The 14,229-nt window shown below is 44.5% G+C and overlaps 1 protein-coding gene across 1 annotated transcript in view; it reads right to left on the bottom strand.

The window, feature by feature from the left end:
• Positions 1-824: 824 nt before the first annotated feature.
• The window catches only part of PPP1CA (protein phosphatase 1 catalytic subunit alpha), a 40,847-nt gene continuing 27,442 nt past the window's right edge, over positions 825-14,229 (bottom strand). The window contains 4 exon segments of the mRNA XM_030185699.1: positions 825-3,459; positions 10,723-10,857; positions 12,172-12,258; positions 12,260-12,396. Of these exon segments, the coding sequence (XP_030041559.1) occupies positions 3,349-3,459; positions 10,723-10,857; positions 12,172-12,258; positions 12,260-12,396 (470 nt within the window). The 3' untranslated portion in view covers positions 825-3,348.

Genomic DNA, 14,229 nt, shown 5'->3' with positions numbered 1-14,229 from the left:
CAACGACTCTCTCCACCCCCCCCCTCCCACCGACTCCAGTTCGGAGTCTGACGTCGCAGCACGTTGTACGTACGTCCTGCAAGTACAACGTGCTGCGACGTCAGACTCCGAACTGGATTCAACAGCTTTCAACAGCAGCACAGCCACGGAGGACGAAGAACTTTAAAGACCTCGCTTCGCTGGCAGGGGTTGGGGTCCCCCGCCAGCTGAAGAAATATTTTAAAGGCAGCGGCAGGTGGAAGCGGACCTCGGCTGGCAGGGGTTGGGGTCCCCCGCCAGCAAAGGTAAGCAATGGCAGCGGGGGAGGGTTGGCAGCAGTAGGGGGGGGGGGGGGGGGTCCAGGGCGAAATCTGCAGGGCCCAGGCCCCTGTGGCCCCATGCAGATAAGCCCCTGAGGGGGAAGTCTCATAGGTCACTGGGGTATAGTTGCACTTTCTCATCTCACCCTTTTTCACGACTGCTGTAATCATCAACTTGCCCTACCACCCTCCTTAATTCTTACTTTCTCTATTTTATTTTATTTTCTGTTTTTTATTGTTATTACTGTCTTCTCCAGGAGGTGTATCTATGTCTGATCTTGCATACCCAACGGGAGCTAAATCGTCAAACAACAGCAACAGGGCTTGCACTTTTTTTTTTTTTTTCTTTCAGCCCTGGCAAAGGTGCAGAAACCATGAACAGTATTTTATAAGGATGTTAGAAACAATAGGAAATAACAGATGGGAGGATTTTTTCTAAGCATGTTGGAGAGGAAGGAAAGTTATTATTCTACACTGTCCCAGTGCTTAAGATATAAAACACTGCATGAAAATATAGAAACACAATAAAAATTCTGTGGCATTTATTAATTTTAAACGCCCCTAGATCACAACAGCTCCACCACAGCCAAGAAGACAGATCAGTCTTATTCTCTAATAGTATGTGCCATGGTTGAGTTTGTTAGAGAACAGAAACTTTTAAAAGGCCGTGTCAGATACTTGGGAGGCAAATTGGTTCTCTTTCCTTTTGGGGCCAAAGTACAAAACCCTAAAGCAGGGGTGCTCACTGTCGGTCCTTGAGAGTCACAACCTGGTCATTGTATACAAATGGATCTCATGCATATTCATTGTGGAAATCCTAAACTGAACTGGCTTGTGGACCTTTGAGGCTCAACACTGAACATCCCTGCCCTAAAGCAGAAGCTGTACCTGTACTCTTACCCCAATAATTAAATCTTCCCCCAATAATTAAATCTTCAGAGAACACAGTGGCAGAGTGAGCTTTTAATATCCCAATTTCTTTACACAGCAGATCTGTTTTTGCACTTTTATTAAGTATGCCCATAGATGGGCTCATCCACATGACTTGTGGTGGCAGAAGGCAAACTCCATCCATCCTCCAGGTCACTACTGCTAGGAGTATATTTCCATAATTCAGGTTACAAACTACTAGAAGAAAAATGGAATAAGAATGCTTGGGCTGCAGCTGAACCAACACACTGCTATGTACAGTCTTGGAGCCTGCAAAAATGACTAACAAATAGCATCCCATACTTTCTACCTGTGCTAAGGGTGCCTACCAGACCTTCCAAACTCATTCCAGCCCAAAGTTTTGCCCTTCAGTGTGTGATGAACCTACAGCTAAAAATGACAAAAATTAGGAGTGGCATTAAAGCATCCACTGCTTCGGTACCTGTTCAACACCATCATTTCTCTGGTTGCAGGAGAGGGGATAGATAATGGTTTAGAAATGGGAGGTGACTCAAAAGCTTTCCTCTAGGAGAGGCTGAGGCTGGAGCCAATTCCAGCACTTCACATCAACACAAATTCACATCTCCTCAGTTCTGACATCGCACTGTAGAGTGGGAAGCATACCCAGCGCGCCCTCGTACAACCATACACAGGTAATGGCAGCCCCGCCCCCCCCCCCCCCCCCAGAGGCCAACCAAATTTAATTTTCAGATCCGGCACCAAAACCAACCCAAAATTCGAGTTTGGGTTCCAGCCGAAAATACCTGAACATTTTTGCTCAGAACTGAAAGTGTGACCCCCTTCCCTTGGGCTGCCCACCAACTTCCCCTCCCCTCTAAAGGGCCCTAGTGGTCCAGTGGCTGCCTCCCAGTGGCTCCATACACCAAAATGGTGGCTGAGACTGCCGGCAGCTGCTATTTTGGAACTGGAAATAGTATAAGCAGGAGACTTGCGCCTTGATTATGCTATTCCCAATTCCAAAATTGCAGCCGTGACTGCGACCTCTAACCACATGAGGCTGCTGGGTGAAGTCCTGGCAGCCATTTTGGAGTATGGAGCCACCAGGGGGCAGGAGCAACAGGGGTGCTCATACCCTGAAGCCACTACTAGAACACCAGGGCCTTTACAAGGTAGGTGTGGGGCAGGGGAGTTGGTGGCAGCAGCAGACACATTTTTGGTTTGGTTCTGGCCAAAACAGAGCGGTGGATTCTACTGTGGATTAGTCAAAGCCAAAACCACCGGTTAATCTTTACCCCCCCCCCCCCCCCCCCCACAGACTCCATGGCATCAGCCTCCCAAACATATGATTTACTCCACAGAATCCTTTTCCAATCTCCAACCAGGGACAGACAGCAGGCTAGAAACTCCAATGCCTGTTACAACCTCATGACTGTGCAGTGACAGTGGCTGGCCAAATGCAGGCTGTGTTCTCAATTCACTTAAAACCTTTGCCCAAAACACTTAAAAAAAAAAAAAAAACAAAAAGGGCTACATTCTGATCATAAGTCCATTCCTACCACACAGGAATACACCAAAAAAAAAATATACATTTGAAGAACACATTCAAGTACTGTGAATGCTGGAATCAGGAGGCAGCACAAAATGGCTCAGAACAGAGAATGAGGGTCTTTTCTGTGACTCGCTTCTGCAAGCGCTCTCATCTCACAACAAATGATTTTTAAAAGGAAGGGCTTTCATACACCAAGCCTTTGATCATTGTGAAATACAAGCAACAGAAGAGAACTCCATCTTTAATCATTTTGGGGAAGAGAGGTGGGTTTACAACTCACCTCTGAAGGGAGCAGCCCCTCTCCAACTACCACCTGGAGGGGAAAAAAGGAGCCACATTAAAAAGAAGGACGCACAAACTGTGCTATCACAGTGACTCCCCTCTGCCCTCACAGCACAGAGAGATATTCCTGCTGGTGCAGGAAAGACAGAGTGAGTGTGTAAGGCACAAGGCTTCAGTGATGTTGAGAGCAAGAAACATCCACGGTCAAACGAACAGACTGGAGCAGTCACGGATGCTGCTCTGCTTGTATAAAAAAATAAAATAAAAAAAAGACAGGAAGGGAAAAAAATGCAAATAAAAAAAACAGGGGGGGGGGGTATTTTTCTATCACTTCTTGGCCTTAGCCGAATTACGAGGTGGAGTCACTGGCCGTCCTCCAGGGTTCAGGCCACTGAACTGTCCATATTTGCCTTTGCTTTTATCAGCTGGTTTCAGAATCTGTAAGAAGATAAGAAAAGATTTGTTATGGAGGGGAGGGATGGAGCAGGGTTGCTTTTTAAAATCTTAACAGGCTTACATAATTTTCCTTAACCTCAACCTCACTGTATAACAGGCTACTTGTTAACAAAGAGACCTCCCCGCTACATCTTCCACTCCGGCTTACTGCTGGCACTGGATTAACAACCTAAGACAGATGTTTTTGGGCAACAGGACAGGGCAAGGGGCAGGACGTGCTGGAGCAAGCAGAACGAGCTACCATAGGGATCCGTTTTGTTCAACACAGTATCAGAGCTGCACCTATATTCAAGTTAGAAGATCCCTTAAAGAAGGATATTTATTTGTTACATTTGTATTCCACATTTTCCCACCTATCTGCAGGCTCAATGTGGCTTACATCTTACCGTAAGGTGATCGCCTAGACCGGTATGGAAAAAGATACAATTTGATGTTAGGGTCCAGGTAGTTAGTATATTCAGGTACTAGGGATAGAAGATAGGAAAGTAATATATAGTGTCAACTACAGTTTATTGTTTGCGTGTTGCAGATTGGAGGCATCTAGGTTAGGTCGGTGGGGAATACTTTCTGAATAGGTAGGTCTTTAATGATCTCCTGAAGTTTAGATGGTCGTAGATTGATTTGGCAGTGTATTCCACAATTGTGTGCCTATGTAGGAGAAGTTGGATGCTAGGTTCATTTGTATTTGAGACCTTTGCAGTTCGGGTAGTGGAAGTTTAGGTAGGTACGTGATGCTCTCGTTCTATTTCTGGTTGGGAGGGTCAATCAGGTCGACCATATATCCTGGACTTCACCATAGATAATCTTGTGGACCAAGTGCAGATTTTGAATGTGATACGTTCCTTAACTGGGAGCCAGTGCACTTTCAAAACGTGGTTTACCGAAAATCAGCCTGGCTGCCAGTGTTTTGGGCTGTCCTGGAGTTTCTTTATGAGTTGGTCTTTACATCCCGCATATATTCCATTGCAGTACTCTGAGTGGCTCATTACCATTGATTGTATTAGGTGCGGAAAGTTTCCCTTGGGAAGAAAGGTTTTATACATTAAGCTCCACATTGAATGAAACATTTTCTTTATAGTGGAATTTACTTGCCTCTCAAGAGATTGCGATCCATTGTAACGTCTAAATATTTTCAGGCTGTCTGAGATAGGGAGGTGTGATCTGGGGTGTTTAAGGTTGCAGGTTTATAATTATTATGTTGGGATGAGAGGAATGAGGCAGTGGTGTTTTTCAGTGTTTAATTTCAATTGGAATGGTTTGCCCATGAGTCCATGATGTCCAACCGCACTTGATTTCATCAGTGATTTCTGTTAGATCGTGTTTGAAAGGGGATGTAGATTGTGACGTCATCTGCATATATGAACAGGTGAAGTTTGGGTTGGATAGGGATTTGGCCAGGGGGTCATCTCAAATCCTTGACTCAAAGCCCACCTCTTCAATGTCGTCTTTGGCACCTAACCACCTTACCTCTATTCAAGAAATCTACACTGCCCCAGCTTTTCAATTTCGTCCTTTAGATTGGAAGCTCCTTGAGCAGGGACTGTCCCTTTTTTGTTAAACTGTACAGCGCTGTGTAACCCTAGTAGCGCTCTAGAAATGTCAAGTAGTAGTAGTAGTAGTGAATAGTATTGGTGAAAGTGGAGATCCTTCAGGTACTCCGCAGTCTGCTTTCCACGGTGATGTTTGTTTTTTATTAACTTGGTATGTTCTGGTGTTTAGGAAACCCTTGAACCAAGTGTATTTCCTCCAATCCCGAAATGGTCTAGGAGGCGTAATAGTATGTTGTGGTTTACCATGTCAAATGCACTCGACATGTCAAATTGGAGGAGGAGTATGCTTTTACCTGTGGCAATTTCGTGCTTGAATTTGGCCGGGAGAGTTGACTAGTACAGTTTCTGTGCTATGGGAAGGACGGAATCCTGATTGTGATTCATGCAATAGTGAGAACTTGTCCAGGTATTCCATGAGCTGTTTTGTCACCACACTCTCCATCAATTTGACTACTAGTGGGATGGATGCAACTGGGCGATAATTGGTAAGGTCATTCGTTTTTTTCTGTGTGTCTTTCGGTAGTGGGGTGAGTAGTATGTTGCCGTGTTCCTTGGGGAAGAGACCTTGTTGGAGCATACAGTTTAGATAGGATATAAGGTCTTCAATGAAGCGATTGGGTGCTGATTTAAGTAAATAACTGGGGCAGGTGTCCAGTTTACAATGAGTAGTGGAGAATTTGTGAATCACTTGGGTAACCGATTCGGTGGAGAGAAGAGCAAATTTTGACCACGCGCAGTCTGAGGGGTATTCTTCGTAGTTTGGATGCTGCAAAGTGGCTGAATACTATAAGAAATACTATAAGAAACGAAACCTTCCGCCAAGCATCTCAGAAATGTTTCTCCACCTCCGCAAGGCGAGAACTAAGAAGAAACTGAAATCTCTTTTAGAAATAGCCAGAAGCTGAAGTACCTGTGCAGGGATTGTGCTTAACTAGCATATGAACAAAGCTTGATATAACCTTCTTAGTAAACCTGCCCCTCTGATCCCATTCCCACTCACCTACTTAACACTATCTCCCCCACTGTCATCCCTTTTATCCGTCACATCCTCACTTTCGCTTTCCACTGCGATTGTTCCTGATGCCTTCAAACATGCTGTAGTCACACTGCTCCTTAAAAAACCTTCACTGGACCCTACCTGCCCCTTTAGCTATTGGCCCATCTCCCTCCTCCCTTTCCTCTCCAAGATACTTGAACGTGCTGTTCACCGCCGCTGCCTTGACTTCCTTTCATCTCGAGCTATTCTTGACCCGCTCCAATCTGGCTTTCGCTCTCTTCTCTCGACTGAAACGGCACTTGCCAAAGTCTCCAATGACCTGCTACTGGCCAAATCTAAAGGTCTCTACTCTAGTCTCATCCTCCTCGACCTATCTGCTGCTTTTGATACTGTTGATCACACCTTACTCCTTGATACATTATCCTCTCTTGGATTCCAGGGCCCTGTTCTTTCCTGGTTCTCTTCCTATCTCTCCCAACGTACTCTTAGCGTACACTCTGGTGGTTCCTCCTCCACATCTATCCCGCTAACAGTTCGTGTACCCCAAGGATCTGTCCTAGGACCTCTCCTCTTCTCCATCTATACCTCTTCCCTTGGTGCTCTGATCTCATCCCATGGCTTTCAATACCACCTTTACGCTGATGATACCCAGATCTACCTCTCCGCACCGGATATCTCAGCTGAAATCCAGACCAAAGTATCGGCCTGCCTGTCTGACATCGCTGCCTGGATGTCTCGCCGCCACCTGAAACTAAACATGACCAAAACCGAGCTTCTCCTCTTTCCCCCTAAACCTGCCTCTCCTCGCCCCCCGTTCTCTATTTCAGTAGATAACACTCTCATCCTCCCTGTCCCATCTGCACGCAACCTTGGAGTCATCTTTGACTCCGCTCTCTCCTTCTCTGCTCATATTTAGCAGATTGCCAAAACCTGTCGTTTCTTTCTCTATAATATTAACAAAATTTGCCCTTTCCTCTCCGAGGACGCTACCAAAACCCTTACCCACACCCTTATCACCTCTCGCCTAGACTACTGCAATTTGCTTCTCGCTGGTCTCCCGCTCAGCCATCTATCTCCTCTTCAATCTGTCCAAATCTCTGCTGCGCGTCTTATATTCAGCCAGAGTCACTATACTCACGTAAGCCCTCTCCTCAAGTCGCTTCACTGGCTCCCTATCCACTTCCGCATACAGTTCAAACTTCTCCTTTTGACCTACAAGTGCATCCACTCCGCAGCTCCTCAGTACCTTTCCGCTCTCATCTCTCCCTAAACTCCTCCCCGTGAACTCCGTTCGCTGGGTAAATGTCTCCTGTCGTCCCCCTTCTCCCCCACTGCTAACTCCCGGCTCTGTTCCTTCTATCTCGCTGCTCCCTATGCCTGGAATAGACTCCCTGAGCCAGTACGTCAGGCTCAGTCTCTGGCTGTCTTCAAGTCTAGGCTTAAAGCCCACCTCTTTGCTACTGCTTTCGACTCCTAACCATGACTCTCTTACTCAACACCCTCACTTATCACCCCTACCACTGCAATTTCCCCACCCCTAGCTGTCTGTTCGTCTGTCCAATTTAAATTGTAAGCTCTGTTGAGCAGGGACTGTCTTTTCATGTTAATTTGTACAGCACTGCGTAAGTCTAGTAGCGCTATAGAAATGTTTAATAGTAGTAGTAGTACTTCAGAGGGGGCGGGGGGAGGGCACACACCTAAGGTTTTAAAGGTCACTATACATTCAACTGCAGGGTGGAAAATTGCACAGGAACAGAAATCTAACTCGTCCATGCCGCAAGTAATCTCCCCATCCCAGCCCGCCCAACCCCTGCCGCACCGGAATCACCTCCCCCCCCCCCCCACCCCAAGAAAGAGATCTGCATGAAAGGAAATATTTACTTTTATTATTTTGACTTATGAAAACCACTAGTCCCTGAAACATGCTCAAAACAGAATAATCCATTTGTACAAAAGAGATGAGGTGAAGACGTGATTTCATGTGCCCCAGAAAAAGGAAAGTTTAATTTTACTTCCAATTTTTATAACTCCAGGCTTCCCAAGGCAGATTACAACAGTTAAGATGAACCCATCAGTAAATAGGATATTCTCACTGAAATGTGGCCACTGTATTATATGTAGAAAAATTAGCACAAAATGCAGCCTTTTTATTACTGTTTCTACCAGCTACAATAATTCTGAAGCTGTTTTAGTGATATTCAGTTTTTAATTTTTTAAGCTGTTTTAGTGTATTCAGTTTTTATTTCATGAAATTTTATATCTACATAAGGAAGCTTTCCAATAAACTAAAAAGCTGTCAAATAAGTAAAAAAAAAAACAAACATCTTTTGTCCTCCATCTTTTAAGGCACTGCCTATCTTTAGACTTTTTACAGGTGGACCACTCATAGGCAGGCCATTATTTCTCATAATCTTTTGCTATTGTTTTCAATAGCGTTTGCTATTGTTTTGGGTGAACTGTGAAGCCCTCTACTGCACAGCTCTTTGCTCAGCCAATCCATGCCAAATCCATTACATTCAGCTTATTTATTGGGATTTAATTCCACAGGCATTATCACCGCCAGAACTCTATGGTAAACAAGTCTCTTAAGTGCTACAGTCCTGTGGATCAAAAGGTTACTTGCACCCGGAAAGCTCCTGGGCAGGTTCTATGCTCATTCAAGCCTGCTCTTATTCAGCAATTCCTTAACTCTGGTAGTATGACTTTAAATAGGCCATTTGATACAGCTATGTCCACCACGTCAAAGTAAATGCTGTTGAGGTCATGACAGAAGTAAAAGTCATCCTTCTTACAAATCCACTCATCTCAGACCCCAATATTCTCCCACCCAGCCAATGCTCTATATGGCTGTACTTCCCAAGTCCAGTCCTGGAGTAACCCTTGCCAGTCAGGTTTTCAGGATATCTTCAATAAATATGCATGAAAGAGATTTGTATATAATGGAGGCAGTGCATGCAAATCAACTTCATGCATATTCATTGTGGATATCCTAAAAACCTGACTGGCAAGGGGTACTCAAGGACTGGACTTGGAAGACACTGCTCTAGGGTGACTGGCTAAGACCTCTTTGCAGCCCTTCAACATCAGTGATGTCCCAGGGATCACCCTGGCTATGACCCACATGAGGAGTGTCTTCTAAACTGAGTGGACGAGCTTCAGGGATTCCATTTACCTCCAAACAAGGGTTTGATAACTGGCCAGTTTCCAGATTGGTGACAGTAAAATGTGTGTTGGTAAAAATGTTAGATTGTCAGGAAAAACATTTTATGCACAACTGGACTCACTACTACAGGTCATTTCTACAGCACTATCAAATGTAAACAGTGCTGTACACAAACATACAAGATAAGTTGTACAACCAAAATAATAAAAGGGATGGAACTGCTCCCATATGAGGAAAGGCTAAAGAGGTTAAGGAAAAGAGACGGCTGAGAGGGAATATGATTGAAGTCTACAAAATCTTTAGTGGTGTAGAACTGGTAAAAGTGAATTGATTTTTCACCCTTTCATAGAGTACAAAGACCAGAGGGCACTCACTGAAATTACAGAGAAATTTTTTAAAACAATGGGAAAGATAAGCTGTGGAACTCACTGCTGAAGGATGTGGTAACAGCTGTTAGTGTATCTAGATTTAAAAAGGTTTGGACAAGTTCCTGAAGGAAAAGTCTATAGTCTATTATTGAGATGGACATGGGGAAGGGAAGCCACTGCTTGCCCTGGGACTGGTAGTATGGAATGGGTTTCTGCCAGGTACTTGTTATCTGGATTGGCCACTGCTGGAAGCAGGATACTGGGCAAGAAAGACCATTGGTCTGACCTAGTATAGCTATTCTTATGTCTAAAGACAAGCAGAAATCTTCCTAGTGTCAAGAATCAGCCCTTTATCTAGGCCCCCATTTACCTACACATAGGCCCCAACTTCCAAAGAGTGCAGCTGCACAGAGCCTGAGTTAAGACCTCCCCCCCCCCTTTTTTTAATAAACTGATAGGAATTTCGTCAATAAATTTACTGGAATGGGAGAAAACGCCAAAGTGTATGCCCCTGTTGACCCCCCTCATTGGGGAGGTGCATTGGAAAGAGACCCTGGTGGGCATGGAGGATGAGAGATCTGAGATACAATTAAAAATGATAAGCTTCAGAGGAAAGACTCCTGCTGAGGGCAAGGGACAACATTTGAACAGCGCAAATTAACACCCTAGGAGGCCAATAGCCCTAAGGTCACTAACAACGGATAATGCCTTCTCCTCATGGCACTACTCCCAAGAATTTCTGTGTTCTTCAGTAAACGGAGAAAATGTTTCTGCTCCTCATTTTCGTCCTCTCTCAGGTATCCTGGCTTTTAACATGCTCTAGATCTTTCCTGTAAAATTATCTTTTTACCCATTGTGATCTGACTAACAGTAGCATGTAGGCCCAAGAGAGGCTCAAAAGAGCAAATCAAATAGCATTAAGGAAAAAAATATTCTCATTAATGAAAGGGGGAAGGGAGGAATGTATACTAACAATCTTGTTCTATACAAGAAGATAAGTCCCACAATCCTAACTCTGCATTTAATTCCAGGAACTATTGCCTTTTTGTCCCAGTGACTGCTCTGAGCAGGCCCAGATCCAGGGCTGAAGCTCATTCCTCCTCATTGCTGACTGTTTCCACAAATTGGGGTCTGGGATTTTTCTAATGATGAAAGGTGTTCATTTACCTGAAAGGAACACATGAGGGTCTCGTCCACACTCATCATGGCTCCTGCATTGTCAAATTCCCCACAGTAATTGGGTGCCGAGAACGTGTCACCAGTTTGGCGCTTAGCAAAAAACTCATAACCATCTTCAACCACCTGAGCAAGGGAGAAAGTCCTGAATTATTCACAGGCAGGTTTGGCCTCAGGTGAGGTGCAAGCAAATGACCAGGGCCTTGTTACGAATCGGTCAATTCATATTACCATTTATATCTAAATCATCTTTATATTTGTTATTACATGACAGGGTGCAATGTTAGATAGTAGCAACACAATCTAAGAACCCAAGAAACTAGGTTGAAGCATTTCATTGGGTCCAATATTCAAAACAGTTTAACTGGGCAGAAGGGGCTCCTTCCTGCCCAGTTAAACCCCACTGAGCTGACCATCCAGCAATATACAGTGGCTGGAATGGTCTGTGGGCAGAGCTAGAAGTTAACCGGTTAACAGTGATATTTAGTATGCTAATCAATAGTCTTCTAAGCCATCAGTAGGTCCAAAATCAGGATAAACTCAGCAGCCTTATGGATTTCTAAGTGTTAATCACGAACTTAAAGTTGTTCCAGTATTAGCAGCAGGTGCTCTTCAGTTTAAGATGGTTTATTTTGTACAGCGCTGCGTAACCCTAGTAGCGCTCTAGAAATGTTAAGTAGTAGTAGTAGTAATGAAGGGGCGGTTCTGAATATTCAGCTGTCAAACGATGTTTGATTTGTCAATTAAGGTTTTAGCTTCCTTTCAATTTAGAATTGGTAATTCCTGTACTCTATTACTGCAATTCTGTTTCAGGCCTAACTAAATCCAATGGGAAAAACCTTCAGCTTTTTCAGGACACCGCTCTGTGTCTTCTGAAAGCACTGAAGAAAGGTCACCGTATCAGCCTAGTACAAAAAAAAAAAAAAAAAAAAAAAAAAAAAAAAGACTTGCCCTGGTTGCTTATTGAACAGAGATAGGGACCATTTTATCTAAAAGGTTCAGTAACTAATCTTCGTACATGTATTTCATGCTCATTTAAAAACAAATGTTTGTCACTGATTTCCAAAACCAGGTTGCCATCAACACTCTTTGCCTTTTCTTATTATTGTCCCTTTAGTGAAATTATCTGCTTCAAGATTTAAGACCGGTCCAATTATTTGCTTTTTTTGAAACTACAGAAGATAAGGCTGCCAACTGGATCCAGTTTTGCAGGACAAGAGGATTTATCCCAATGCATGCTGGGACTTGTAGTCTTGCTTTTCTTTGGAAATACGAGGGAGAAATCAGAACCACAAGTCCCTGTATGTATAGGGACTGCGAATCTGGATCCAGTTGGCAGCTCTTAAATAAGACAAGACTTTCTAGTCCAGTTTATGAGCAGTTGTTCTTCAAGTTTTTGCATTGTTAGGATATCTTCTTCTTCATTTGATTTAATCTCACCTGGTGCGCCCGGCAGATGAGATCCAGATCATGCTTATGAAGGAATTTAGCCACCACTTCAGAGCCGAAGGTAAAGGAGACACCTCGGGTCGTTCTCACCCCAGCCCTGCACATCTTTGTCTGGGTCAGACCAGAGCAGGTCACAGAGCAGACCCTGGTCAGGCACATCTGTGGGACGCATAATTCGGCGGATTTGCTCCATTGATTGAAGGTCAGGTGATAAGCCTGGAGGTAGGAAGGATAGAAGAGGGCAGGGAGGGGGCAAAAAAAAAGGAGCAAGGGTGGAAAACATTTAGACCAATCACAGGACATTTCCATTTATTCCAAAACTTAAGACACCTCCTTTCATTGACGTTATATTGTCACTTAACTAATGGATGACAGGAACCAAACACAAATCAAAACAGAATCAAGCCGTTACCATCAGGACTTCAGAGGCATTTCTAGTTCTAGTAAGAACTGCAAGCAGAGTGCACTCTTTCATGCAAAGGGATGGAGTCGGGGGAGGAATACATATGGGGTACAAAGCAAGCAGGGACACTGTGAAAGCAAACAAAATGGGGAAAGAGCAAAGAGCAGGGCCAGAGAGTTACCATTGCTTACTTGGTGTTTTCTGTTGACAGCAAAATTGATCAAGCACACGAGTTAATGACAATATTACACATTACTGGGAAGCAACAGCTCTCCCAAAGCTCAGAACTAAGTGTGAAATTCTGAGCATGCACAGCTGTCTCCTCAGCACCTCAGTTATTTCCATAGCTCAAGATGTAATGTAGCTTTCAGGGAGCAGGAGAAACTGTGTACCAAAGCTATGGAAAACACCTGCTACAGGAAGAAAATATTTTTTTCTATAACAAGCAGGACCAAATCATGCACACAGGTGGTGATATCTAGGCTCAGAGTTGCTCCTCTTATTATAAATTGTTCACTGTTCAGACACAGCCCGACTATCATGATGTAAGAATTGGTATGTTACACAGCGAGAATGCCAGAACAGCTCAGCAGAACGCAGTCACAGATCAGAGACTGGTCCCAGCAGAAGTGTGAAGTGAAGGTATGAGGCATATGGACGACTTCAGGAGGGTCACAGTAGCCAAAGTGGTTCAGATCCTATGTTTATTTCTCTTAACTGATTAACAAAGAACTGGTCTGCATCAGAACTGGATTCAAGAAGTTAACCAAATTGCTAAGACCACCTGGATTTAGCTCATGCCTTGTCTCAACAGTTCAAAGTAAACTGCACTCAAGTTCAGTAGGTATTTTCCTGTCCCCACAGGGACTTACAATCTAAGGGGCCCTTTTACAAAGGCACGGTAGGCTCTATGCGCATGCAGTGTGCGTCAAAATGAGACTACCACCAGGCTAGCGCACTAGCCTGGCAGTAATTTCGGATTTGGCGTGCGCCCATATCGCCGGGACAATTTTTTTTAAATTTCCTACCGCACGCAGTGTTTTTGGCGTTAATCAGCAGTTGGCGTGCACCAACTGGTCACCGCGCGAGTACCCTTACCGCTAGAACAGTGGGTGGCGTTAAGAGCTTAAGCCGTAAATAGGTGTACACTGGTTTCAATTTTACTGCAGGCCCTTTTCCCGGCCCATTGAAAAAAAAGCCCATTCCCCCCCCCCCCCCCCCCCCCCACACACACACACGCTGTATAAACTGACCCGGCACATGGCAAAAACACCCCCCCATACTACCGCAGGTCACTTTTTGCCACAGCTTAGTAAAAAGGACCCCTAAGATTGTACCTGAGAGAATAGGACAGAGGTTTTCAACCCAGTTCGTCAGGGCACACCCAGCCAGTCAGTGTTTTCAGGATACCCCCACTGAATTCAATGGTGATATCCTGAAAACCTCAAATGGCTGAGTGTGCCCCAAGGACTGGGTTGAAAACCTTTGGAATGGAGGGTTAAAGTGACTTGCCTAAGATCACAAGGCGCAGCAGTGGGATTTGGCCTGGCCTTCCTTGGTTTCACTAGATGTTTGGCTACCAAGATGCCAACTCTGTTGAAGTCAACTTTCTGATAGGCTTGGTTCTCTTGAATTAAAAAAATGAG

The sequence above is a fragment of the Microcaecilia unicolor genome, chromosome 1 (assembly GCF_901765095.1).
Source record: "Microcaecilia unicolor chromosome 1, aMicUni1.1, whole genome shotgun sequence".
NCBI lineage: Eukaryota > Metazoa > Chordata > Amphibia > Gymnophiona > Siphonopidae > Microcaecilia > Microcaecilia unicolor.
The sequence above is the reverse complement of the archived record's forward strand: the minus strand, read 5'-3'. Positions and strand labels throughout refer to the sequence as shown.